At 66.5% G+C, this 24076-nt stretch overlaps 6 protein-coding genes across 10 annotated transcripts; 4 read left to right on the top strand and 2 right to left on the bottom strand.

The window, feature by feature from the left end:
* The first annotated feature begins 279 nt into the window (after window positions 1-279).
* On the top strand, window positions 280-5228 carry UTP4 (UTP4 small subunit processome component). The gene is made up of 16 exons (XM_080351675.1): window positions 280-515; window positions 701-892; window positions 990-1074; window positions 1185-1274; window positions 1396-1604; window positions 1799-1970; window positions 2048-2139; window positions 2477-2573; window positions 2898-2962; window positions 3094-3216; window positions 3353-3512; window positions 3799-3905; window positions 4098-4193; window positions 4344-4529; window positions 4671-4781; window positions 5046-5228. Exons 1-16 carry the CDS (start codon window positions 357-359, stop codon window positions 5160-5162), a joined length of 2061 nt encoding a protein of 686 aa, XP_080207801.1. The 5' UTR covers window positions 280-356; the 3' UTR covers window positions 5163-5228.
* An 869-nt stretch (window positions 5229-6097) lies between these two features.
* Window positions 6098-13117, top strand: SNTB2 (syntrophin beta 2). Its single transcript, XM_080352249.1, has 7 exons — window positions 6098-6572; window positions 10322-10532; window positions 10887-11097; window positions 11628-11770; window positions 11986-12182; window positions 12340-12524; window positions 12735-13117. The coding sequence occupies exons 1-7, from the start codon at window positions 6116-6118 to the stop codon at window positions 12825-12827; spliced, it is 1497 nt and encodes a 498-aa protein (XP_080208375.1). The 5' UTR covers window positions 6098-6115; the 3' UTR covers window positions 12828-13117.
* Window positions 13118-14485: 1368 nt separating this feature from the next.
* Window positions 14486-17758, top strand: VPS4A (vacuolar protein sorting 4 homolog A). 4 transcript variants are annotated; one of them, XR_013922725.1, is made up of 11 exons: window positions 14486-14609; window positions 14986-15097; window positions 15170-15317; window positions 15423-15484; window positions 15754-15873; window positions 16055-16211; window positions 16445-16611; window positions 16704-16785; window positions 16874-17093; window positions 17264-17337; window positions 17591-17718. XR_013922725.1 is itself a non-coding variant. In XM_080352276.1 (11 exons), exons 1-11 carry the CDS (start codon window positions 14589-14591, stop codon window positions 17690-17692), a joined length of 1314 nt encoding a protein of 437 aa, XP_080208402.1. In that variant the 5' UTR covers window positions 14486-14588; the 3' UTR covers window positions 17693-17758. The 4 variants fall into 4 exon arrangements, 3 of the variants coding, with proteins under 3 accessions (XP_080208402.1, XP_080208401.1, XP_080208403.1); XM_080352276.1 differs by having other exon boundaries at window positions 16445-16593; window positions 17197-17337; window positions 17591-17758; XM_080352275.1 differs by having other exon boundaries at window positions 17197-17337; window positions 17591-17758.
* A 677-nt stretch (window positions 17759-18435) lies between these two features.
* On the bottom strand, window positions 18436-19245 carry PDF (peptide deformylase, mitochondrial; the record flags this gene model as incomplete). The annotated part of the gene is given in 3 exon segments (XM_080351982.1): window positions 18436-19159; window positions 19161-19169; window positions 19211-19245. Coding segments are annotated over 3 exon segments (735 nt in total). The 3' UTR covers window positions 18436-18468.
* On the bottom strand, window positions 19236-22430 carry COG8 (component of oligomeric golgi complex 8). The gene is made up of 5 exons (XM_080352279.1): window positions 22108-22430; window positions 21184-21391; window positions 20289-21107; window positions 19671-19839; window positions 19236-19548 (listed from the first exon to the last, which is right to left on the bottom strand). Exons 1-5 carry the CDS (start codon window positions 22413-22415, stop codon window positions 19385-19387), a joined length of 1668 nt encoding a protein of 555 aa, XP_080208405.1. The 5' UTR covers window positions 22416-22430; the 3' UTR covers window positions 19236-19384.
* On the top strand, window positions 21743-23691 carry NIP7 (nucleolar pre-rRNA processing protein NIP7). 2 transcript variants are annotated; one of them, XM_080352281.1, is made up of 5 exons: window positions 21743-21844; window positions 22652-22738; window positions 22840-22978; window positions 23165-23305; window positions 23388-23691. In XM_080352281.1, the coding sequence occupies exons 1-5, from the start codon at window positions 21828-21830 to the stop codon at window positions 23505-23507; spliced, it is 504 nt and encodes a 167-aa protein (XP_080208407.1). In that variant the 5' UTR covers window positions 21743-21827; the 3' UTR covers window positions 23508-23691. The 2 variants fall into 2 exon arrangements, with proteins under 2 accessions (XP_080208407.1, XP_080208406.1); XM_080352280.1 differs by lacking the exon at window positions 21743-21844 and adding an exon at window positions 22472-22552.
* The last annotated feature ends 385 nt before the right edge of the window (window positions 23692-24076 follow it).

Here is a 24076-nt window from a genome sequence, read left to right as displayed (position 1 = left end):
GCCCCGTAGCCCGCCCCGGGCCGCCGCCGCCGCGGAGCCGCGGGCGCTGGTGCCCTCCAGCGGCCTCGGGGCTGCGGGGCCGGGCCGGGCCGGCCGAGTCACTCCGCGTGCCGGGCCCCTCCCGCCCCCAGCGCGGGCCGCTCCCCGAGCCCCGTTCCGGCCCCGCGTTCCGCTCCCGCACCGCGCCCGGGCCGGAGCCGCCACCGGCAGCGCCCGAATCTCCCGCCGCGCCGCTACTTCCGCTTCCGGCCGCGCCCCCTCCTCCCCTGCGCGCGGACCTCCGGTTCCGGGAGCGCCGCGCGCACGTGGGGGCAGCGCGGGGCGGGACCGGGACCGGGACCGGGACCCGGACCGGGATGGGGGAGTTCGAGGTGCACCGGGTGCGTTTCTTCGGGCTGGTGCCGGCCGGGGTGCGCTGCCTGGCCTGGCAGCCCCGCTCCGCCCGCCTGGCCCTGGCCCGCACCGACGGCACCGTCGAGATCTACAACTTCGCCGCCAACTATTTCCAGGAGAAGGTGAGGGGGCCGGACCGGGTTGGACCGGGCCGTGCGGAGCTCTGCCGAGCCTTACCGGAGCGTACCGAGCCGTACGGAACCGTACTGAGCGGTACCGGGTCACACCGTGCCCTACTAGGCTGTACCGAGCCGTACCGGGTAGCACGGGGCCGGGCGGTGGGTAATGGGCATCTCTCCCTCGGCAGGTGATCCCCGGGCACGATGCCCGGCCGGTGGAAGCGCTGTGCTGGGCGGGGGCCGGCCGGCTGTTCGGGGCTGGGCTCGGTGGGGCTGTCACCGAGTACGACCTGGCGCGGCTGAGCACATCCTGCTCGGTGGACGGCGGCGGAGGGCCCGTCTGGAGCATGGCGGCCAATGGCAGCGGCACCCGGCTGGCGGTGAGTCACCGGACCGGGGGCTCTCCCGGCTCTGAGCTGGGGCAGCGGGGGGAGAGGGACCCCCGCCTCCCCGGGGCTGACCCCCGCGCTCCGGCAGATCGGCTGTGAGGATGGTTCCATTAAACTCTTCCAAGTCGTGCCTGGGGGCATCCAGTTTGAGCGGAACCTGGACAGGCGGAAAGGTGAGTCCGGGAGGGCTCGGTGCTGTGGTGGCAGCGTCCCTCTGTCCTTCTGGTCCATCCGTGCTGTCTGTCCTGGTGAATGGGCACATCTGGAGTGTCCCTCCCCGCAGGCCGCATCCTCTGTCTCTCCTGGCACCCGTCAGACTCTCATATAGCAGCTGGCTCCATTGACATCCTCCGTGTGCTCGACGTCTGTTCAGGTACCTTGCACCCCAAGGGGTGTGCCTGGCCTGTCCCCTGCCCTGGGGACCCTCAGCATCGGCTGACCCCGTGCCTTGGGGGGTCCCCTTGCCACCCACAACCATGCTTCCCCCATCCCAGGCCAAACGGTGCAGCGGATCATGGTGAACTACCACGTGCAGAAGGTGCAGCGCGAGTGCGTCATCTGGAGCGTCGTCTTCCTCGCCAGCAGCACTATTGTCACCTCTGACTCCTTTGGGAGGGTGCAGTTCTGGGACTGGCAGCGGGGGACGCTGGTGGAGTCCCACACTGTCAGCACCTCCTCTGCCCTCTCGCTGGCTGTGTCAGAGGTAAGTAAGTCCCCTGAGCCCCCCGGCCCACCCAGGCAGCTGGGGGCCCATCTGGGCTGCTGTGTGCAGGGCCAGAGGCACTTGGGCAGGAGCAGGGCTGGGAGCGCGGCTGATGGTCTCTCCTGCCTCCCAGTGCTGCCCCTTCCTTCTTCCTAGTCAGTGCCCACAAACCCCGTCCCCATTTCTGTCACCAGAAGGAGGACAGCATCATTGTGGGCACCTCCACCGGGGCCACTTACCAGCTCCAGCTGCTGCCGGTGCGGGTGGGCAGCCTGGAGAAGCGCTGGGTGCGGACGAAGCCCTTCCAGCATCACACCCACGACGTGCGAGCCGTGGTGCACAGCGGGACTGCTCTCATCTCCGGGGGTAGGGCCGGCCGCGGGCACGGGAAGGGCACGGGGTTCCCCCTGGTACCAGTTTGGCTGAGCTCTGCTTGGCTCCAGGCCTGGATGCGCAGCTGGTGATCCGCTCGCTGATGGAGAAGGTGCAGAAGAAGGGCTACGAGGCAGCGCTCCGCAAATTCACCTTCCCCCATGTGAGTGCCACTCTGGGGGCACTCGTGGCTGGCAAGGCAGGCTGGCAGGGCTGGCTTGTCCTGCGAGAGAAGACTGGCCCTCCCTGCCCTGCCGGGTCCCCTCCCTGGCCCTGGCATGTCTGGAGACTCCTGCTGTGGAGCAGGCGAGGGGTGGGATGTTGGCAGGCTCGTCTCACTGGTCCTGCTGGGTCTCCATCTCCAGGCTCCCATCCCACAGTACCCAAGTCCTTCTTTTCCCCACTCGGGAGTCTCTGGCACCCCAGGGCATTTTGGTTTGGGCCCAGCCCTGTCTCGTGGGCTGTGGGTTCACAACGGTTCTGCCCATTTCTGTATGCAGCGACGCCTCGTCTCCTGCGCCAGGAAAGCTCGGCTGCTCCTCTTCCAGTTCACCCAGCACCTGGAGCTCTGGAGACTTGGCTCCACCGACAAGACCGGTGAGTCTCACCGCCCGACCCGCACTGCCTGCAGGATTTCGGGCACAACCTGTCCTGCTGCAGGGCAGTGTGGGGTGGGTTCACCCTGGCCCCATCCTCCCCACAGCCCCGCATTTCCCAGCGCAGTGTGTGCCCAGGCAGCAGCTGCACGGCCAGCGTGTGGCTGAGCCCATGGTTCAGTGGAGCTGGGCCAGGCCTGGGTCATTCAGCCTTGGGAAGGTTGGGCAAGGGTCTGTGCTGCTCCTTGGGATCCCCAGCTGCTTGACGGGACCCATGAGGTTTCCCCACTGCCACTGATGAGCCGCATGACTTTTGTCACCCCAGGAAAGGATGGTGAGGTCCTTCCCTTGCGCAGCATGCCTGAGCACCTCGTGCAGCTCAAGAGTAAGGTAGGGTTGAGCCGGGCTGAGGGCGGTCCCGGAGGGGTCAGGGCAGCCCCCACTCTCCCTCCGATGACTGAGCTGTGTGTGCTGCACTACCGGGAGGTCTCACAGCCCCACTCAGCCACTCTGTGTTCCAGGGGCCAGAGCACATCTACTGCAGCTGTGTCTCACCGTGCGGCAGCTGGATCGCCTACTCCACTGCCTCCCGCTTCCACCTCTACCGCCTGCGGTACGAGGGTGACAGCGTCAGTATTGCGAAGGTGAGGAGGGTGAGGGGCCGCCCCACGGCTGGGAGGGCTGGTGGGTGGCTGTGAGGGGCTGGCATGACCAGCATTGCTCACAGGGAGCGACTGTGGCAGCAGTAGGTGGCTGCCAGCGCTGCTTCTCCCCCTCAAGGTCCCCAAAGTCCCCAAACTGCTCCTCCCAGCCTACCAGCTCCAGTTCGCCGCTGACTCGGGCAGCCTCTTCGTCGCCTCTGCTCAAGGCTCCATCCACATCCTCCAGTTGCTGGAGCCAGGGGGCTGCAAACACCTGCACACGCTGCACCCGCCATCAGGTTCAAGCTGGGAGGTGCTGGGGGTCCCTGAGCTCTGAGTCCTCACCCCCCTGCAGGTGCAGGGGGGTGTGCAGGGCTGAGCCTGTCCCCCCGATCCTGCCCCAGGGCATGTGGGTCCTGCCCCTTGGCAGCCCCAACCCCATGTCTGTGCCACCCTTGTGGACTGGCACGTGTGGAGGAGCCGGGACACCCCGATCAGTGGGGGGACCTGGGTCTGGATGTTCCTGGGGGATGTGGGGCTCGTGGCAGGGCTGAGCAGCCGTTACAGCTGGTGGATGTTCCACAGAGACCCCCGAGGCCGTTTACCTACTGGCAGTGAGTGCAGATGGGCGCTGGGTGGCCGCGGTGGGCGGGGACTGGGCGATCCACATCTACAGCCTGAAGTGCTTCAAGGTAGGGGTGGGGGCTTTGGGAGCAACCCCTCTGCCCTCCTGCCACAGGGCTGGGGAGGGTGGGCTCGGCGCCTCGGACCCCTCCCTGGGGCATTGCTGCGATCCCAGAGCAGGGCTGGAGGGTGTGAGGGAAGGGGGATCAGAGGTGGTACTGGTTGCTCCTGTCACAGTTCTGTCCCCTCCTGCCCTTCAGCATTACTGCACAGTGCCCACCTACAGTTGCGCGGTGACAGCCCTCACCATCCACCCTGTCACCAACAACCTTGTCATTGCCTATGCGGACCAGCAGGTAGGAGCAATCCCGGTTGAAGCCTGTGTGGCCCCAGTCCCTTCCCCACGGCTCTCCCTGGCCTCGGGGCTCCCTGGTCGCATTGCCTGGCTTGTAATGATGCCGGGGAGGACCCAATCTCATCAGCCACCCCCTCTCCCACCTCTGCAGCTGTTCGAGTTCAGCATCCCTGAGCAGCAGTACACGGCCTGGAGCCGCATGGTGCAGAACTGCGGGCTGCACAGGCTGTGGCTGGAGAGGGACACACACATCACCCACATCACCTTCAACCCCAAGAACCCCTCGCACATCCTGCTCCACGACGTCTACATGTTTTGTGTCCTCGACAAGTCCCTGGTGAGTCTGTGTGCCTTGTTGGGAGGGCTGGGTTTGTGCCCAGGGTGTGTCCCCTGCCCATTCTAGCTGTTCCTGTCCCTGTGGCACTGAGCTGGCAGTGGTCCAGGTGGCACTGATATGTTCTATGTGCTTTCCTGGCAGCCCTTGCCGGACAACAGTGCCCTTCTGCTGAACCAGAGCACCCTGAAGCAGCTCCCGGAGACGGCCCGGCAGCGGCAGCTCCACGCCTTCAAGATCTGCAAGAAGTTCCAGGTGGGTGATGGTGTCTCTGGGCACATGCCGTGGTGAGAAACAGGGTCTGGGGGGAGCTCTGTGCCCTTGCTCCTCGCAGCCCCACCTGCTCCTGTGCCCAGTTGCTCCCAGTGCCAGGCACCTGAGCAGCAGAGCTGTGCCACACTGTCACAGTGCAGCCGTTGGCTGCGATCTTGTGGGCTCTGGTTACCGCTAAGCCAGAGCTGGCTGCTGGGTGGAGGGAGCCAGCGCCACACGCTCATCCCCTGCCCTCCCTGCCCGCAGCCCCTGCTCTTTGCGGATCTGCTGGATGAGAACTGCCTGGTGGTGGTGGAGCGGCCCGTCATGGACATCAAGACCCAGCTGCCCCTGCCCGTCCAACAGAAGAAATTCGGCACCTGAGAGCAGAACCAGCTACTCTGGCTGCAGAAGCTGTGTGTGTAGGTTTCGGAGGGTGCTGTAGGAATAAACCCCGCTGTTCTGTACGGCTGCAGGCTCAGGGCTCATCCTTGTGCGGTGGGGCTCCCTGGTATTAGACAGCAGGTCAGGTTGCCACTGGCCTATACACGAGGATGTGGCATCTCGTAGGGTTCCCCATCCCGGGGCTGCGGGAACAAGGTGACACCCTGGATCTCCTGCTTGCTGACTGCTTTGCCGGGCAGCGTCAGGTCCTGCTTTGGGCTTCTCCAGCAGCTGGGGCGGTCGGTGAGCACCAGGCCTCTCCGTTGGGCAGGGGACTCCCATGCCTCCCATCCCAGAGGGAGCTGGGCTCTGGACAGACAGACTGAGTGTCGTGGGGTTCCCCCGCCAAACCGCCTCTCTCAACACATACAGCTCTGCAGCAGCACCTTCTCCTCCAGCCCTTCCAGTAACACCAGTACCCCATTTCCAGTTTGTGCTTGTGGGCTTCCTGGTGGGACTGGGACCCCTGTGCCTTGAGAGAGCAGAATTTGGGGGTTCCCCGTGTTTTCCTTCCCTCCGCACCCCAAAGGAGGGGAAAGGGGAAAATCCGGGGTCTAGTCCCCTAGAAATAAGGCGGGGAGCGCAGCTTTGCCAAACGGGATTTCAGGCAGAGCCCGGGAAATGGAGAGCGGGGCGGGAAACAACGCGTGGGGTGGGGCTTCATGGCCCCTCCCTCCGGCGCGACCAATCGCAGCAGCGGCGGCCGTCGGCCGCCGCTGCTGCGATTGGTCGCGCCGGAGGGAGGGGCGGAGCGTCCCAGCCCCCGCCTCATTCACAACGCGGAGCCTACCGCAGCGCGCCATGCGGGCGGGGGCGTGGCCCCGATGTCCACGCCCCCTCCCTCCCAGGCCCCGCCCCTTCTCCCGGTACGCGGCGGCGGCGGCGGCAGCGGCATGGCCGTGTGGACCCGGGCGTGCAAAACGGGGCTGTTAGAGCTGCTGCTCCGGGAGCGCTGGGTGCGGGTGGCGGCGGAGTTGAGCGGCGAAGCGCTGAGTCTGACGGCGGAACCGGGAGGAGGAGGTGGAGGAGGAGGAGGAGGCGGCGGCGGCGAAGCGGCGGCGGTGAACGGCGTGGTGAACGGCAACGCGGAGGCGGCGCCCGGTTGCGTGCGGAGAGTGCGGGTGGTGAAGGCGGAGGCGGGAGGGCTCGGTATAAGCATCAAGGGAGGTCGGGAGAACCGTATGCCGGTGCTCATCTCGCGTATCTTCCCGGGGCTGGCGGCGGAACGGAGCGGGGCGCTCCGGTTGGGCGACGCCATCCTTGCCGTTAACGGCGTCGATCTCCGGGATGCCACCCACGATCAAGCCGTCCAGGCGCTGAAGCGAGCCGGGAAGGAGGTCATCCTCGAAGGTACCGACTAACCCCACCCCCGGAGCCCCGGTGCTCCCTCTATCCTCTCCGGGTGTCCCCCAGCCCTACTACCGGCTCCCGCGACACCCCCCTGCCGCTGTCACCGGGCTTCCGGACCCCTTCTTGGTCCCCTTTTCCGGTTGCAGGACCCCACTCTCCCCACCTAGGACACAGTATGTGTGTGTTTATTCCCCCAAAACTCCCTATCCCAGTGCTGGATTTCGGTGTGCCCTCACCTGGCACAGGGACAGGGACAGCAGTGTCCCCTCCCTGGCCAGGGTGCTCCTGCTTGTAGTGAGACAGGGACCCCTCCCAGCTGGGGACCAGGATGGGCCATCTCTGCAGGCTGTGTCCCCTGGGACAGAGCGGGAGTCCCCTGGCTGTGGTGTCCCACCTCTTTGGGAACAGACCCCCGAGTGTGTCTGCTTTTGCCCCCTCCGTGTCCTCAGGGAAGGCAGTGGCTCTCTGGGGTGTGGGTTTGGGATCTGCCCCTGTCCCCGTGGGTTCTATGCCCGTGGTGCAGCTGGCTTGAGGCTGGCCCAGCGAAGCCACCGGCTCCTGCCCAACCTGTTTCCAGCTGCCTGACAAGCTCGGGCAGGACCTGCCATGCCCGGTGGCACAGGGCACGGGGCTGGTGCTGTGGGGCGCTGCGCCTTGGGCAGCCAGGAGGACATGAGTCCCCCGTGCTGAGGGTCAGGGTGGCCCACGCATGTCCGTGGTACCACACACACTGTCCTTCTGTCCCAGTGAGGCTGCCTGTCTTCTGGTGTGTGGGGCTGCTCCACGGATGCAGCTGTGCCTGGCTAGGCTGGGCTGGAGCCGGTGATGGGCGCTCCCGCTCACCCACCTGCTCCTGGCACAAGGGTGCTGAGGTGACTCTGGCACAGCCATACTCAGCACAGGATAGCTCTGTGCAGCTTGGCTGTGACTGGGGACTGCAGGGGACGAGGTGGAGTTATGGCATTGGGTTTGGTGTTTAAACACCCAGCAGGTCAGGGCCACCATCGCAGGCAGCGAGAGTCCTGGCAGGACTCTGTGCCGGATTCACCATCTTCTCCCGTGTCCTTCCTCCATCCTGCCTTGCGCTGTTCAGCCGTTTGATCCTGTCCCACAGGAGCTCCAGCACCGCAGCATTTGTCCCTTGCTTCCGCCACAGGCACGGGCACCGCAGCTGCCGCCCCTTCCCGTCCCGTCCCGCTGGGGCTGCGGCTGTGGCAGGATGGGCTGGCTGGCATCCGTGGGCCCTGGAGATGAGCTGGGAGAGCTCGGCCCCACGTCCTGCCCTGTTTCTCTTTGCCAGCCCCTGGAGGTGCAACCATCTGAACTCCTGGGCAGATTCCGGGGCTTTGCTGGGGCCTTGGGCTGCCCATGGTGCATGGGAGCCCCAGCCCTCCACCCATGGGGCTGACAGCCCCTGTGCTGGGCGCTGTGTTTGGCTGCAGGGACCTGCACCGGGCACCTTCCTCCCGGTGTGCCCAGAGACATCCGTTGAGCCCTGACAGGCAGGGGGAAGGGAGCCCTTCCGCATCTGTGGGGAGGCTGCGGGCAGAACCTCTGGCCGGCAGCACACGGGCTGGTGAGCGCTGGCGATGGGGAAGCACGACAGCAAGAACCGACCCGTGTGCAACTGTGGGGAAACCTCTTGGTGTTTTCTTCCGTGTTTCTCTCCGGGTGCCGGTGGCAGGAGGGGGCTCTAGCCCTGATGACGGAGCAGTGCTGCCCGGGCGGTGCACAGGGGCTCAGCCCAGCGAGGCCGGCGCTGACCCGGCGTTGCTGTGCAGGCAGAGCAGCCGTCCTGCAGCAGGCCAGGCAGGGGTGCAGGCAGCTGCCGGGCTTCCTTTGTGGTGAACACGTAGGCGGGCGAGAGCAGCTGTGCCGGGGTGGTGTGTGCCGGGGTGGTGTGTGCCGGCCGCTGGCTCACCAGCAGCAGCAGAGGTGAGTGCAGGTGCTGCCATCCTGGTGCCAGTTTTGTGCCCACTGGCACGGGGGGCTCCACAGTCCCACATGTGCTGCAGCTATGTCCCCCCACAAGCAGGGAGCTGGCTGTGCTGCCATCCCCACATCTGCTCGTGCCAGGTCTCTCCCTGTGGCGGCCGAGCTGGTGCAGCCAGCAGCAGTTGCCTGCTGGTCCCAGCCGCTGCTGAGCACCACCAGCCCTGCCAAGCCCATGCTCCTCTGGCAGCTCCTGTCACAGGGCTCAGGCTCCCACGCCATCGGCTGCCTCCTTACCCTCTTGCCCTCCCGGCAAGCCCAGCTCTTGAGGAGGTGGTGGCTGTCCCCTGGTGGAGGTTGGCACTGGCATCGGAGGGTCACAGCACCATGTGCTGGAGCCCTGCCAGGGGCTGGCTGGAGGGTGCTGGGCTCCCAGCTGGTGCCGGAGGCAGCTGCCCACATCTGGCAAACAGCTGCCGAGTGGCCCCACGGCGGGAGCTGCCGCCCCTGCCAGCAGCACTGTCTGCCCTGCCTGGCCCGGCTGCAGGATTAGGGGTGCGCGGGGAAGGCGGTAATCCCGGGATCAGCACGGCGGGAGGCTAATATTAACTCGTTTGCTGCCCACAGCAAGGACAAGCACCTCGTGGCAGCACGTCCCTGGTGCGCTGCTCGGCTCAGCAGATCTGGCGGGGGCTGGTCTGCCTGCCCACTCCCCATCCTGCCCACTCCCCATCCTGCCCACATCTCCTGCCTGCACAGAGGTGCCTGCCTGCAGGGCTGGGGTGTCGGGCAGCAGAATGACCATCTGAGAACCTGACCTGGTCCCTGTCACCACTGTCATTCCCCCTCTGGCAAAGCTCTGGCAGGTTGGCCGGCTTGGCCTGCTCCCCTGGCGTGTGTGCTGGCCGGGGAGCTGGGGCGGGCAGGGGCTCTGGCTGCCATCAGTGCTGGCTGCTCCCCTGGCCTCGTCCCCGCTCCAGCCAGCGGCTCGGTGGGTGCTCCCTGACATGGTGACTGTGGTGGTGTTCCCTGAGCGTGGCAGCTGGCACTGGTGTGGCCGTGGTGGCACGTGGGCTGGCTGAGCCAGGCTCTGAGCGTCCTGCTCAGAGCTGGGGGGCTGCGGGGTGCTGGCGCCTCGCTGGGGCTGCACTGGGTGGTGCCGGGGGAGCCGCAGTCCGGGGGGAGTGGGAGCCGGTGGCTCCTTCCTTCCTGCCCAGCCTGGAGAGGAGCGTGGAGCCGGGATGTCCTGGCTGCAAACCCTCCTCCTCCTGCCGAGGCTGCTGGCAGGCGCGAGCGGCAGCCTGTGGTCATCACACCGGCGGCGCCCACGGCGCTGGAAACTTGGCGTGTGCTGTGCTGGCAGCGCGGGCCTGGGGCGGGTCAGGATGGGCTGTGGGGTGACCTCCTGCCCGGCCCATTGTCCTGCGCCATGTCACCTTCCTATGCCTGCGCCGGTGCTGGGGACGAGCTGCCAGTGCCTGTCCTTGGGACATCTCCGTCTCAGGGCAGGGTGGGACCCTCTGGGCCCTGTCCCCTCCCCAGGGCTGCAACACTCCTGGGGGGGATGGCAGGGTGTCCCCTGTCCCCTCTCTGTCCTCTGCCTGCAGCATGGGCTGGGGGGTGAGTTCAACTCACGGGCTGTGCTGGTGGTGCTGGGGAGGTCTCATAACTCCCCAGGGCTGGACAAGACCCTGTGCCTGTGCATGCTGGGGGAGGACAAGACACCCTGGTGGTCTGAGCATCCTCAGGGTGCGGGACTGTGGCTTGGGGGTGCAGAAGCCCTGCCGAGCCCTAACCTGCCCCCCTGCTCCCCACAGTGAAGTTCATGCGGGAGGTGACTCCCTACATCAAGAAGCCCTCGCTGGTGTCAGACCTGCCATGGGAGGGGGCCCCCCCGCAGTCACCCAGCCTGAGCAGCAGCGAGGACTCGGGCTCCCCCCAGCACCAGGGCCCCCGCGACCGCAAGGTGATCCCACTCAAGATGTGCTTCGCTGCCAGGAACCTCAGCATGCCCGACCTGGAGAACAGGTGAGTGACCCCCGCACCCCCAGCCCGCTAGTTGCTGCTCGGTGGGACTCCGTGGAGCCCCCAGGCCGGGGCTGCCTCTCACCATGGCCGTCACCTCCTGTTTTCCTCCCTGAGCTGGGAAAGGAAAGTCCGTGGAGTTTGGCCGGGGCCAGGACTGTGCCTCCCCCATGGGGCTGGCAGCATCCCCTGCCTACAGCAAGGAGGGCCCTGCAAATCCCCCACCTTTGCCTGCTGGCACTGGGCTGTGCCACCAGCTCCCCAGCACGTCTGGAGCCCCAAACCAGCACATCCAGTTTGCCAGGCTGGGCACGGGCACCACTGCCCTGGCCCCACCAGCGCCACGTCCCCTGGCAGGCTGATCGAGCTGCACTCGCCGGACAGCAGGAACACGCTGATCCTGCGCTGCAAGGACACGGCCACGGCCCACTCCTGGTTCACCGCGCTGCACGCCAACATCACCGCGCTGCTGCCTCAGGTCCTGGCTGAGCTCAACGCCATGCTGGGTGCCGGCGGGGCTGCGGCCGGCAGCCGGGAGGTGAAGCACATCGCCTGGCTGGCCGAGCAGGTACGCGTTGCTGGGGATGTCGCAGTGCCTGGGATGTGACAAAAGTGCTGTTCTGGGAACGGGCGCTGCCTGGTGTCATCCCCAGGGACAGTGCTGGTGGGGCTGCGGTTGCTGCCAGGGAGTCCTGACACTGACCGGGGCACCGTGCTCAGCCGCCATCCCCTGCCCCAGCCAGCTGTGCCCTGGCAAAGGCGACGCTGCTGTGTCCTCGGCCCCCTCTCTCGTGGGGATTTCCCAGCCGGAGATGCTCATCACCCGCTTGTTTTTCTGCCAATTCACTGCCCGACAGCCGCAGCCTGCCTGGGCCCCACCATGAGCTCGGCTCCAGGCTCCAGGGTGGCTGCTCTCAGTAGCACCGTGTGTGGCTTTACATGGTCACTGCCACAAGCCCGGCAATGTGAAGTCACTGGTGTGGGGCCACCCTGGCTGTGGGCACAGGAGTGAGGTGCTGGGCAGCAGCGAGTGCCACCACCCCCAGTGCCCCTCACCATCTCTCTACCACCCCTGGTGCCCTGCACCGTCTCTTCAAGGCACGTCTGGACGGCGGGCGGCAGCAGTGGCGGCCAGTGCTGATGGCAGTGACAGAGAAGGACCTGCTGCTGTATGATGCCGTGCCCTGGACCCGGGACGCCTGGGCCTCCCCCTGCCACAGCTACCCGCTGGTGGCAACCAGGTGGGCTGGGGGGCTGGATCTGTCCCTGTGTCCCCAGGGACAGGCCCCCCTTGGCCACATCCAGCCCTTCTACTTGTGCCTTGGCTCTTGCCAGAGCCAGGGGTAGACCCTGAAATATTGATGGGCAAGGGGTGGGGTGGTGCTGCTGCTGCTGCTGCTGCTGCTGCTGCTGCTGCTGCACTCCTGACCTCCCCCTTCTTCTGTTTCGCCCCCAGGCTCGTCCACTCAGGCTCAGGCCACCGCTCGCCCACCCTGGGCTCGGAGCTGACGTTCGCCACGCGGACAGGCTCTCGCCAGGGCGTGGAGATGCACGTGTTTCGTGTGGAGACCCACCGGGACCTCTCCTGCTGGACACGGGTCCTCGTCCAGGGCTGCCACGCTGCTGCCGAGCTCATCAAGGAGGTGACAGTGGGTGAGTGCAGCAGAGGGGACCCTGGGGCTCCCCCTTTCCCCCCAGGGCTCTGGGTGCAACAGGACCCGGGCAGCTCGGGGGGACCTCTGCCTTGGGGATGTCAGGGGCAGGGGGCTGCAGCTGCTGGTGCCGGGGGCTGAGGGTGCTGGTGCCGCAGGCTGCACACTAGCGGGGCAGGGGGTGCAGCTCTGCCTCCACTACGAGGGCGGCTTCACCATCAGCCGGGAGGAGCCAGGCGGCAGTGCCATCCTCTTCCGCTACCCCTACGAGAGGCTGAAGATGTCGGCGGATGACGGCATCAGGACCCTCTACCTGGACTTCGGGGGCCCCGAGGGGGAGCTGGTGAGGAGGGGCAGCCGGGCTCACCTCCTGACTCGGGGGGGCTTCCTGCAGGGCTGGCTCCTGCTTCCCCCATCCCTGCAGCATCCCGGCTGCCTTGATCCCCCGCCCACCGGGTACCGCTGGTGGGAGCTCCCAGTCTCAGCTGTGAGTGCCCCCCATGGGGTTTGGTGTGCCAGTGGGATGCTGACAGCGCTCTCCATTTCCCCCCAGGCACTGGACCTGCACTCCTGCCCCAAGCCCATCGTCTTTGTCCTGCACACCTTCCTCTCGGCCAAAGTCACTCGCATGGGGCTGCTGGCGTAGGTGGTCCCTGCCTGCCCCCCCCGTCACAAACCAGCCAGTGAAAGTGGAAGGACCCCCAGCCCTCCTGCCCCACCAGTGCCTTGCTGGGGCCGGGACTCGCCGCCCCGAGAGCCACCAGGGCTGTGGCAGGACGGCTGCCTGGGGGGAGCCCCTCCAGCTACATGGCAGCACTCCCAGCCCCCCAGTGCCCCCCGGGCACAGACACCAGCTTTAATCCCCCCGGGCCTGAAGCCATCGCTGATCTCACCGCCTGTGCCTTGGAGCGGGGCCAGCCCGCCCTCACCCCTGCCCCCCCCTCTCCCGCCTGGGGGACTCCCCGGTGCTCCCTGCACTGTGCTGGGGGAGCCTCCCCTGCCTTGGGGCTCCCCCTGAGGGGTCACATTGTCCCTGCATGGGCTGGAGCCCCCATTGCTGCAGCACGGGGTCCTCTTGCCCCACTTTAGGCTGGGACACACACACTTGTCTTACTGGGGACACTCAGGGGTACAAAAGGGGTTGATCCCCCCCTCACTGCCAGCAGGGCAGGGTGTGGCAGTGACCCCACAAACCTCCCAAAGCCAGAAAACTGAAGTTGAGTCTCTGCTATGCTGGGCAGAGGGGCTGGGGCTGCCTGGGCCTAACCGGGGGGCCCCCTCAAAGCTGTGCTGACCCCATGGCCCCCCTGCAGCCTGGGCCCCCCTGTCCGGGAGCTGCTGTGCAGGTCCAGCCCCTGCTGCCGGGGGTTCGCAGGCCCCTGCAGGTTTGGGGCAGGATGTGTAGACTGATGCACTTTCGCTTTTTTTACTTTTCGTCTCCGTGGGGGGGCAGCTCCCTCACCTCGGGGTGCTGGGGGCGCCCTGGCTGTGGTGCAAGCAGGACCCCCAGGGCCCCCTCCCGGCTGAGGCTCCGTTACCCTCAGCCAACTTCTGCTGCACGTCTTTCTGCTTCTCAGGGGCTGTGCTGGCCCGGGGCCATGGGGTGCTGGGGGTGCCAGCCCCCAGCCTGGGGCTGGGACTTGCACACAAGCACTACAGGTCCCGGCCCCCCCGCCGCGGGCACCGCACGCTCCTTCTATTTTTGTATTCTTTGTAAATCGCTATTTATATCAGATTGCCTTTTCTGAGGGCTCCGAATCTCACTCTCGGGGTGCTGGGGTTGCAGCAGCGGGTGCCTGGGGGGGCTGCAGGTGTCACAGTGTGGGTGGCACAGTGCAGGTGTCACAGTGTGGGTGCCGCAGCCTGCGTGCTTGCCTGGGGGGGGACAGTTAATTCCCAGTACCGCACACGTAGGGGGTGAGCAGGGCTGGTCTGTCCGGTACCGGAGACAGGGCTGTACTGGGCCGAGCCTGGAGTGGAGCTGCTGGGGGGGACTGGGGCGCCTCTGGTGGGCGTGGCTGGGTCAGGGGGGCCGGTTCAGCCGCGGGTGGGGGGGTGTCTCCGGTGTCACAGACACCCGCGGGTGCTGGGGGGCGGTGGGATGGGCTCAGCACGGGGCGGGGGGTGGATGCAGAGGGGTGCGAACAGCCTCCGTGTCCACACGCGTGTGCTGGGTGTGTCTGAGGGGCGGGGCACTGCTCCGAAGGGGCGGGGCGCGGGTGGGCTGGCCGCACGGCTGTGTGCGCATGCGCGGCTCGAAAAGAGGCGGGGCATGGGCGGAGGGGGCGTGGCGCGGGATGACCCCGTCCCGCGGCCGGGTGCGCAGCCGCAGTCGCGGCCGGTCCCGCGGGCCCCGCCGCCGCCACCGGGCTGGGCCGCGCCAGGAGCGGCGACACCGGGCGATGAGATGACAGCGCCCACCCTGCAGGTACGGACCGGGGCGGGGGGACTGCCGGAGCCGGGCCTCCTCCCGCCGCGCTGGGACGCCGCGCCGGATAAAGGCCTCAGCCGGTGCCGGCCGGGGAAAGGCCTCAGCCGGTGCCGCTCGGGAGCAGGCCTCAGCCGGTGCCAGTGCCGATCGAGGACAGGTCTCCCTGCGCCGCTGCCAGGCCCCGTGGGGGCGGCCTCACCCAGCCCCGGGCCCTGGCGGGGGACGGAGGCCTCCTCCTGCCGGGCGCTCAGACGGGGCCCCGCCGGCCGCCCCGGTGCGAGCGGGCCCGGCCCGTCGCGGGGGCGGTGGGAAAGAGCCCCAGCTGGCCCTCGGGGCCGCTCCCGGCTCACGGCGCTGCCCCCTCCCCCGCCAGAAAGCCATCGACCTGGTCACCAAAGCCACCGAGGAGGACAAGGCCAAGAACTACGAGGAGGCGCTGCGGCTGTACCAGCACGCCGTGGAGTATTTCCTGCACGCCATCAAATGTGAGCCGGGGCTCCGGGGGCGTTGGGGCTGCGGCGCGGGGCCCCCGGTGATGCCTGGGGCGTTCTGTGCAGATGAGGCTCACAGCGAAAAGGCGAAGGAGAGCATCCGAGCCAAGTGCATGCAGTACCTGGACCGGGCGGAGAAGCTGAAGGAATATCTGCGCAGCAAGGACAAACACGGCAAGAAGCCAGTCAAGGAGTCCCAGAATTATAACAAGGGGTGCGTGGGAGTGTGGGGCCCCTCCTTGCCCGATGGTGATGCTGGCGGGACCCTGCTGCCACAGCAGGGCTTGTCTTGCTCCTGACCCGAGTCCACTCTCCCTAGGAGCGACAGTGACAGTGAGGGCGAGAACCCCGAGAAGAAGAAGCTGCAGGAGCAGCTAATGGGTGAGTGGCTGTGGTGGCCGTGGGGTCAGCGGGGGGATTCCTGAACAGCTGCAGCAAGGGGTGGCTGTGGGATGAGGGACAGGCTGTGGGATGGGGGCCCCGGGTTGTGTTGCTGGGGCCTGGCAGCCCCCAGACCTGCCTCTGTGCCAAGAGGCAGGGCTTGGTGTGCGTGGAGGGTTTGGTGGGGAGGGACAGGGGCTCTGGCTGTCGCAGCGCTCGGCAGATGTTGGGAGCACGGTGCCCATGCAAGCAGAGCTGCCCCCTCACAGGTGCCATCATGATGGAAAAGCCCAATGTGCGGTGGAGTGACGTGGCCGGCCTGGAGGGAGCCAAGGAGGCACTGAAGGAAGCTGTGATCCTGCCCATCAAGTTCCCACACCTGTTCACTGGTGAGCGTCACGGCAGCACCGTGGCTGCCACCTGCCCACTGACGAGGTGCTGTGGGGCAGCAGCTGGGGCGAGTGTGTGCAGGGAGGTAACCTTGAGCAGTGGGGATGCATGTCCATGTGGGCCCATGCAGATCCAGCCTGCGCAGGGTTGTCAGAGCCATGACAGTGGCCTCTGTCGCAGGGAAGCGCACGCCCTGGCGCGGGATCCTGCTCTTTGGACCCCCTGGCACCGGCAAGTCCTATTTGGCCAAGGCTGTGGCCACCGAGGCAAACAACTCCACTTTCTTCTCTGTGTCGTCCTCAGACCTGATGTCGAAGTGGCTGGGAGAGAGTGAGAAGTAAGCGGGCATGGGGACACACGGTGGCTGCAGGCTGGCTCCTGGCATCCCCACAGCTGGGCTGGCAGTGCTGGAGTTGCTGCCAGCATCAGTGAACCCTGTTAACACAGATAATGGGTGGCAGGGGCAACCAACTGCCAGCACAGGGTTCCCAGGGCTGTGACGGGCTCTGGGTGCCACTGGGGCTGCAGAGGGTCCCTGAATGGGGACCTCGTCCCCTGCCTTGTTCTCAGGCTGGTGAGGAACCTCTTTGAGCTGGCACGGCAGCACAAACCCTCCATCATCTTCATCGATGAAGTGGACTCGCTGTGCAGCTCCCGCAACGAGAACGAGAGTGAGGCGGCGCGGCGCATAAAGACGGAGTTCCTGGTGCACATGCAGGGTGCGCGGGGGGTCCCAGGCAAGAGGGGGGTGGGAGAAGCTGCTGGATGTCTTTATCCCGCAGTTCCCTGTGAATCGTGCTGAGCTGTCCCTGGCCATGTCCCTGGGCAGGTGTGGGGAACAGCAGTGACGGGATCCTGGTGCTGGGTGCCACCAACATCCCCTGGGTGCTGGACTCGGCCATCAGGAGAAGGTGAGCAGGCCACAAGCCACCGCTGCTCCTGGCGGGGTCTGGCAGCGTGGCGGGGGCTCACCCTGCCTCCCACCTGCCCTGCCCGCAGGTTTGAGAAGCGGATCTACATCCCGCTGCCCGAGGAGGCAGCACGGGCACAGATGTTCAAGCTGCACCTGGGCAACACCCCGCACAGCCTGACGGAGGCCAACGTGCAGGAGCTGGCGCGCAAGACTGAGGGCTACTCGGGGGCCGACATCAGCATCATCGTGCGGGACGCGCTCATGCAGCCCGTGCGCAAGGTGCAGTCAGCCACGCACTTCAAGAAGGTGAGTGGGGCTGTTCCGGGACAGGGGTCTATCCCAGGGGGCTCCTTGGCCACAGTTGGTGCCGTGGTCCCGTCCCACCTGCCAGCGCCATTCTGTGCCGCAGGTGCGTGGTCCCTCCCGCACCACCCCTGGTGTCATCGTGGACGATCTCCTGACGCCGTGCTCGCCAGGTGACCCCGGTGCCACTGAGATGACCTGGATGGAGGTGCCCAGTGACAAACTGATGGAGCCTATTGTCTCCATGGTGAGTGTGGTGGTTACACAGCACAGCATGGGGGTGGGCACCCATCTGGCCATGTTCTTGTCCCTCAGCACAGCTGCCTGTCCCTAGGCTATGGCTCCTGGGGGAGGATATGGCTCCTCACTCCTTCTGACCTGTCCCTCCACCACGGTGCTGAGCCCCCAGGGCAGGGCTGGGTGCTGGGGAAGGCCCAGGTCTCCCCTTGGCCGCTCCCACCCTGGTGTCTGGGCTCAGCCCCCCTATCCCTGCATTGCAGTCAGACATGCTGCGCTCGCTGGCCACCACCCGCCCCACCGTGAATGCTGAGGATCTCCTGAAAGTGAAGAAATTCACGGAGGACTTTGGGCAGGAAGGCTGAGGGAAGGGGGAGGGGGGGTATGGGGCTGGGGTGGCCGTGCTGGCCCCTCCCTCCCACCCTGGCTGTGCCAAACAGGTTTGTCTTCCCCTCACGACTCCCCCCTCACACTGCACCTGGCAGGGTGCAGGGAGCACAGCTGGGGAGGCTGACACTACTTTTGGGGGGGGGCCCAAGCATGGCCTGGGTGGCTGGATGCTCCCTCTGGCTGTGCCCCACCCCATTCTTCTTCCCACTCTTTTTTATTTTTTAAATTAATGCTGCTTTGGGTTCTGTCTTGTTTATATGAAAATAAAAACAATCCAAAAGCTTCAGTCCACACCCAGCCCCTCCCTGAGGCTCTGACTGCATTGGGGGCCACCCCCCCCACCACTGACAGGCAGGAGACTACAGGGGCTGCTGTCTGTCCCTGGGGGTGCAAGGCTCCCCCCACCCCACGCAGGGGCCTGTGCCTGTGCAGGGCGCTGTGAGACTGCCCCCACCCTGACACTGGGCCCCAAAGGCACCCAGGAGCAGGGCTTCTTCCTAGACCCGTTAAATAATTTTTGGTGCCAAAATGCAGCCAGAGTTGGGCTCCTGGTGGCCACACCAGCCCCCCCTCACCTTGCCTACCCAGAGAAGGGAGGGGGCAGGAATGGGCAGGAGCTGCCCTAAGTGCTCATGGGCTGTACTGGCTGCAGTAAAGCCTGTGGAACTCCCTGGGCCGCAGGTCTGTGCTGCTTTCACCGGAGAGCTGAGGCACCAGCACGGCTGGTGTCCAGGCACCCACTTGCAGGAGGTCAGTCCATCAGCTCCATCCAGCTGACGTTGGTGAAGGTGCGGGGGTCCATGCGGTCGATGTAAAGGATCCCGTCCAGATGGTCCATCTCGTGCTGCACGATGCGGGCGGCCCAGCCCGTTGCCTCCCAGCTCACTGGTTTCCCGCACTCGTCCACCCCTGTGGCCCAGAGAAGGGAGGTAACAGGGGAGGAAGGTGAGGGGAGTGTCCCACCCGGGGCAGGATGGTGTGGTGCAGCGGGGTCGGTACCGGAGACGTGCACGGCCCAGTGCCGCGGGACGTAGGCAGAGAAGCCGTGGAGGCTGGCGCAGCCCTCGGGGCCGGTAACGAGGCGGGAGTCCAGGACACGGAGCGCCGGGTTGACGAGGAGCCGCAGCGGGAAGGGCTCGATGCAGTGTGCGCGGCGCAGCAGCGGCGGGTACTGCTCGCACCGCGCCGGGGTCAGCTCGGCGGCGAACACGCGCAGCGGGACCCCCAGCTGCGGGGCGCTCAGCCCCAGGCACGGCCCCCGCCGCAGCCCGGCCGCCAGCGCCGCCGCCAGCTCCCGCAGCTCGGGGCCGCCCAGGCGCTCCGGGCCCACGGTAGCAGCGGTTGCGCGGAGCACCGGGGCTCCCACCTGGCACGGGGTGGCGAACGGCGGGACGGGCGGGCCCAGCACCCGCCGCCGCAGCGCCCGCCAGTACGAGCGCTCCCGCTGGCCCCAGCCCGCCGCGTCCCCGCACCCGCGGCCCGGGGGCCGGTACCGGACCCGCTCCAGCAGCCGCAGCGCCGCCGCCATAGAGCCACTTGCGCGCGCAGCCGCGGCGGCCGGGACAGCGCCGCCTGGCGGCGCGGAGGCCGCTGAGTGACGGCAGTGCAAAAGGGTGGGCGCTGCCCGGTGCTGCGGAGGGGAGGTTTTAGGGGCAGGGGGCGGCAATTTATTCTTCCTCTCGTCCCTCCGGGTGTGAGGTGCTGCTCTCCGGGGCCGGTTCCTCTTCCTCATCGCCCGGTGGCGGCAGGAGAAAAGCCAGCGGCTCCCGGAGGGCGGCCACGTCAATGCAACCCAGGCGGCCAAAGCGCTGCAGCTGGGTGGGGGGGACACCTGGTAAAGAGCAAGAGGGGACTTGGCTGGGAGCCCATAGGCAACAGGAACCCCCACAGCAATACACAACCCACTATTCCTCGTTGGGAGGGTGTCACGAAATGCTAACCCCAGGGTCTCACCCAGTGCCTGAGCGATCTGTGCCGGGGGAAAGAGGACCTGGAGGCAGCGGTTGAGGTAGGGCAGCAAATCTTCCAGAAAGGCTGTGCAGAACTGGATGAAGAGCTCCTGCTCCCGCCCGCTGAATGCCGCCTCCTCCGCACGGTGAAAGGCCAGGATGGTTTTGGTCACCTGGAGCGAAAGGAAAAGTCTTTAGTTTCTGAAAAAGTTGTTAATTTTCCCCGTAGGTGGAGGAAAGGAGCTTGGAGCCATGGGGCATCGGGGCTCTGCTCCCAAGAAACAAGCGCCAAGACCAGAGGAAACTGCCTCAAGTTGTGCCAGAGGAGGCTGAGGTTGGATCTTGGGAACAAATTCTTCCCCAAAGGGCTGTCGGGCATTGGAACAGGCTGCCCAGGGCAGTGGTGGAGTCACCATCCCTGGAGGGGTTGAACGGACAAAGATGAGGTTCTCAGGGACATGGGTTAGTGCAAGGGCTGGGGAAACGGTTGGACTCAATGATCTTGAGGGTCTCTTCCAACCAAAATGATTCTATAATTCTATTCTACGAACACTTGGGGCAGGGAGAACTCATCCCTGTGCTCCCCCATGACACAGCCCAGCCCCGTTCCCCAGTGTCTCACCTCCCTGAGTGCATCCTCCAGGCAGGCAGTGACGTCCTGGGCCAGAGCGACCGGGCAGCAGAGCCGCAGGTCATTGAAGGCGACGAGGAGGCCGTTGAGGAAGCAGGCAAGGGGCGGGAAGTTCAGCAGCACCATGGGTGGCTGCAGCGTCCCTGGCTGGGCCACAGGCACCGGCACCGCTGCGCTGCTCCCCAGGACAGCTGGGGCAGAGATGAGCGTGTAGGAATTCATCTCCTCCCGAAATTTCTCCACCGTCTCCTCCACTGCCTTTGCAAAAGCAGCAGCGGCCACGCGCTGGAAGAGCGGGGCCAGCTGCCCGCGGAAATCAGCCCCCACTCTGCTGAAGGAGAGGCCGAAGTACATGCACTGCCCCAGCAGCGAGTCCAGGCGGGCACCCACTCCGCGCTGGAGATCGCGCTCCAGCGCCCGCAGGAACTCGGAGACCTTCTGCAGCACCCAGCCGTGGAAGATGGCCCCTTCATTGAGGGCCTGCGCCTCGGCGGGCACCAGTGGCTCCTCATCAGAGAAGATGGCGCGGTACTGGGTGACAATGTCGAAGAGGTGGACGCGACAGGCCTCGATGGTCTTGGTGATGTGGAAGTAGGGGTCGTCGTCGGGGATGGCAGCCTGGATAGAGCGCAACCAGGCGTCCCGCGCCTGCAGGAACTTGATGCGCAGCTCAGCCTCTGTGAAGACGTCCATGCGGCGCAGGTAGCTGATGATCCGCAGGCAGGCCGGCAGCTGCACGTTGGTGCGGAGCTGCTGGACAAGCTGGTTCAGCATCAGCTGGGCCGACTGGCGCACCTCGTCTACTATGCTCTGGGAGGGAGGGACAGGCCTCAGTGGCGGGGCTGTGTGTGAAGCACGCGCGGGGCAGGGCCGGCGCGGGACCCACCTGGATGACGGGGATGCTGCTGTGCTTCTTCTCCAGCCGGCGCACGTAGGCAGCGAGCTCCAGCGCCTCCTCATAGTAACCATTGCGGACACAGGTGTCCATGAGCTGCGGGATCTCCAGGATCTCCAGGATCTCCGTGTGCCGGTTCAGTGTCAGGCTGTTCATCCGCCGGCTGCAGGCAATCTCCTCAGCGTCACGCATGAAGTTCCTGTGGGACCGGGATGGGATCAGCACCAGGGTCCCCCCTGTGCAGTGGGTGGGCCCCGAGAGCCCCCACCCATTCCGGCCTCTCCCCAGCGTCATCCAGGGCCCCTCCCAGCGCTGCCTCTGTTGTCCCAGCACCAGGGTTCCTTACCCAGTGTGCAGACAAATGAGCCAAACTCAGCACAGACTGGTCACTAGAGGGCTGTACATGTCTGGATGCTGGAATAAAGCCAGCATGCCAGCAAGAAAAGTAGCAGCTGTTATATACAAAATCTTATCACGCTCAAGGCAGCCCTAAAGAGCCAACTAGTGACACATCTGCACATTGCATTACGTGATCCTTTTAGCTTGTACTGAGCAACACTCAGCTAAAAGACACTCTATCCAACAGTCTCCAGGTCTGTGTTAGAACAAGACTCAGCTAATCATGCAGCTTCAAAATGTCTCAAGCCGCCAGGTCAGTCTGTCTGATCAGGTGTTTTACAAGTCACCCTTGTCTTTGTCAGACTGACCCAAAACTAGAAGGATTTCATACCTTTAGGGCAGCAATTGCTAAGACGATTCACTTTTAAGCGATATTGACAACACCTCCAGCCCAGTCGCAGCTGCCCCGTCCTCACTGGGTCCAGCACCAGGACCCCCCCGCTGCCCCTGGCCCCCTCAGCCCCGGCCCAGCGCCCCCGGCCCGCCCCGCTCCCCCCGAGGGCCCCGGCCCCGCACCGGCAGGCGTCCTGCAGCGCGGGCAGGCGCTCCAGCAGGCTGCCCAGGCGGCTCTCGATGCCGCCGAAGCCGCGGCCGGCGCTGCCGGTGCACTCGGCGGAGCGGATGAACGCCCGGTAGTGCTCGAAGGCCACGCGCCGCGTCTCCGCGCCCACCCGCGCCCGCTCCGCCGCCAGCCGCGCCGGCTCTCGGCCCAGCTCCGCCAGCCCCAGCGCCGCCAGCTCGGCCACGTATGCGGAGAGCTCGGGGCCGCCGGGCCCGGCCGGGCCGTGCAGCCAGGCCAGCAGCCGCGCCTCCTCCGCCGCCATCGCGCCCGGGGCGGCCGCCGCGTCACTTCCGGCTGCTCCGGTTCCGGTTCCGGCGCGGCCACACGTGCGCGGTGCGGGGCGATGCGGCCGCTGACGGAGGCGGAGACGCGAGCGGTGTTCGAGAAGCTGCAGCGATAGTGAGGGACCGGGCACCGGGAGGGGCCGGGCACGGGAGGGACCGGGAGCGCGGGGCGGAGGGACCCGCGGGGCCGGGCTCACGGGGTCTCTCCCCGCAGCATCGGTGAGAACATCCAGCTGCTGGTGGACCGGCCCGATGGCACCTACTGCTTCCGCCTGCACCGAGACCGCGTCTTCTACCTGAGGTGAGCGGGGGGGGACACGGAAGGGCTGGGACAGCGGCGGGGACCGGGCGGGGCGTACGGGGGCTCCGGTACCCGCCCCAGCTCTGCCCCACTGCCCACAGCGAGAAGCTGCTGAAGGTGGCCGCCAGCGTCCCCCGGGACAACCTGGTGTCACCCGGCACCTGCTTCGGGAAGTTCACCAAGACGCAGAAGTTCCGGCTCAGCGTCACAGCCCTGGATTTCCTGGCGCCCTACGCCAAGGTGGGACACAGGCCCCCCGGCCACCCTGCCCTGCGCTACCCCCTGCCCTGGGTCACCACCAGCCCCATGTCACCTCCCAGCCCCACATCACCCCCCTGCCATGCATCACCCCCCTGCCCCGCGTCACCTCCCAGCCCTGTGTCACCCCATGTCTCCCCAGCCCCTCACAGCCCTGTGTCCCCGCAGTTCAAGGTGTGGGTGAAGCCCGGCTCGGAGCAGTCCTTCCTCTACGGCAACCACGTCCTGAAGTCGGGGCTAGGCCGCATCACGGAGAACACGGCGCAGTACCAGGGCGTGGTGGTTTACTCCATGGCCGACGTCCCGCTGGTGAGCGCCCGGCACAGCCCCTGTGCTGCCCAGGGCTGGGCTGTGGAGAAAACCCACTCTCACCTCTCCGTCACCCCCCCAGGGCTTCGGGGTGGCCGCCAAGTCCACACAGGAGTGCCGGAAGGTGGATCCCATGGCCATCGTGGTGTTCCACCAGGCTGACGTCGGGGAGTACGTGCGGAGCGAGGACACACTGACCTAAGGGACATCAAGTGCTTCTGTGCTGAACAGACCTTGTCCTGCACCGTCGGTGCAGCAGCAGCGCACCGAGCCACACGGAGTCCCCCAAGCGGGGCTGGGAGCTGCCAGCACGTGGCCCCACACCCCCAGGGGTGCTGCCAAGGCAGGAGGAGCTGTCCCTGTGCCAGCCCTGCCCCTGCCGCAGATAAAGCCAGTTCCTTCTCCCCAAGTGCCTGTGTCTGGTGTGGGGCCGGGGGGCTCAGCCCTCCCCCTGCCGCGAGCGCTGCTGCCCTGGGGCAGCGCGATGCTCCGGGTGCATGTCCAGAGGGGAGAAATGCTGCCTTCAGTTTGGAAAGTGAGGCCGGTGTAGGCTTACAGCCCCGGGGGGGCTCGCAGCCCTGGGGGAGCCGTCAGGGAGGGAGAGATGGGGCAGGACTTGTTTCGTCCAGGCTGGCAGAGCAGGGACGGCAGCAGCGGGTTGTGATGCTCCCCAGAGCGTGTGCCGGGGACTCCTTTATTGGGGTTCTGGCAGAAAAAGCACATTGGGACACAGAGAGGCAGGGACTCAATGAACCGACCTAGCACACAGAG

Source organism: Nesoenas mayeri (assembly GCF_963082525.1).
Source record: "Nesoenas mayeri genome assembly, chromosome: 12".
NCBI lineage: Eukaryota > Metazoa > Chordata > Aves > Columbiformes > Columbidae > Nesoenas > Nesoenas mayeri.
The sequence above is the reverse complement of the archived record's forward strand: the minus strand, read 5'-3'. Positions and strand labels throughout refer to the sequence as shown.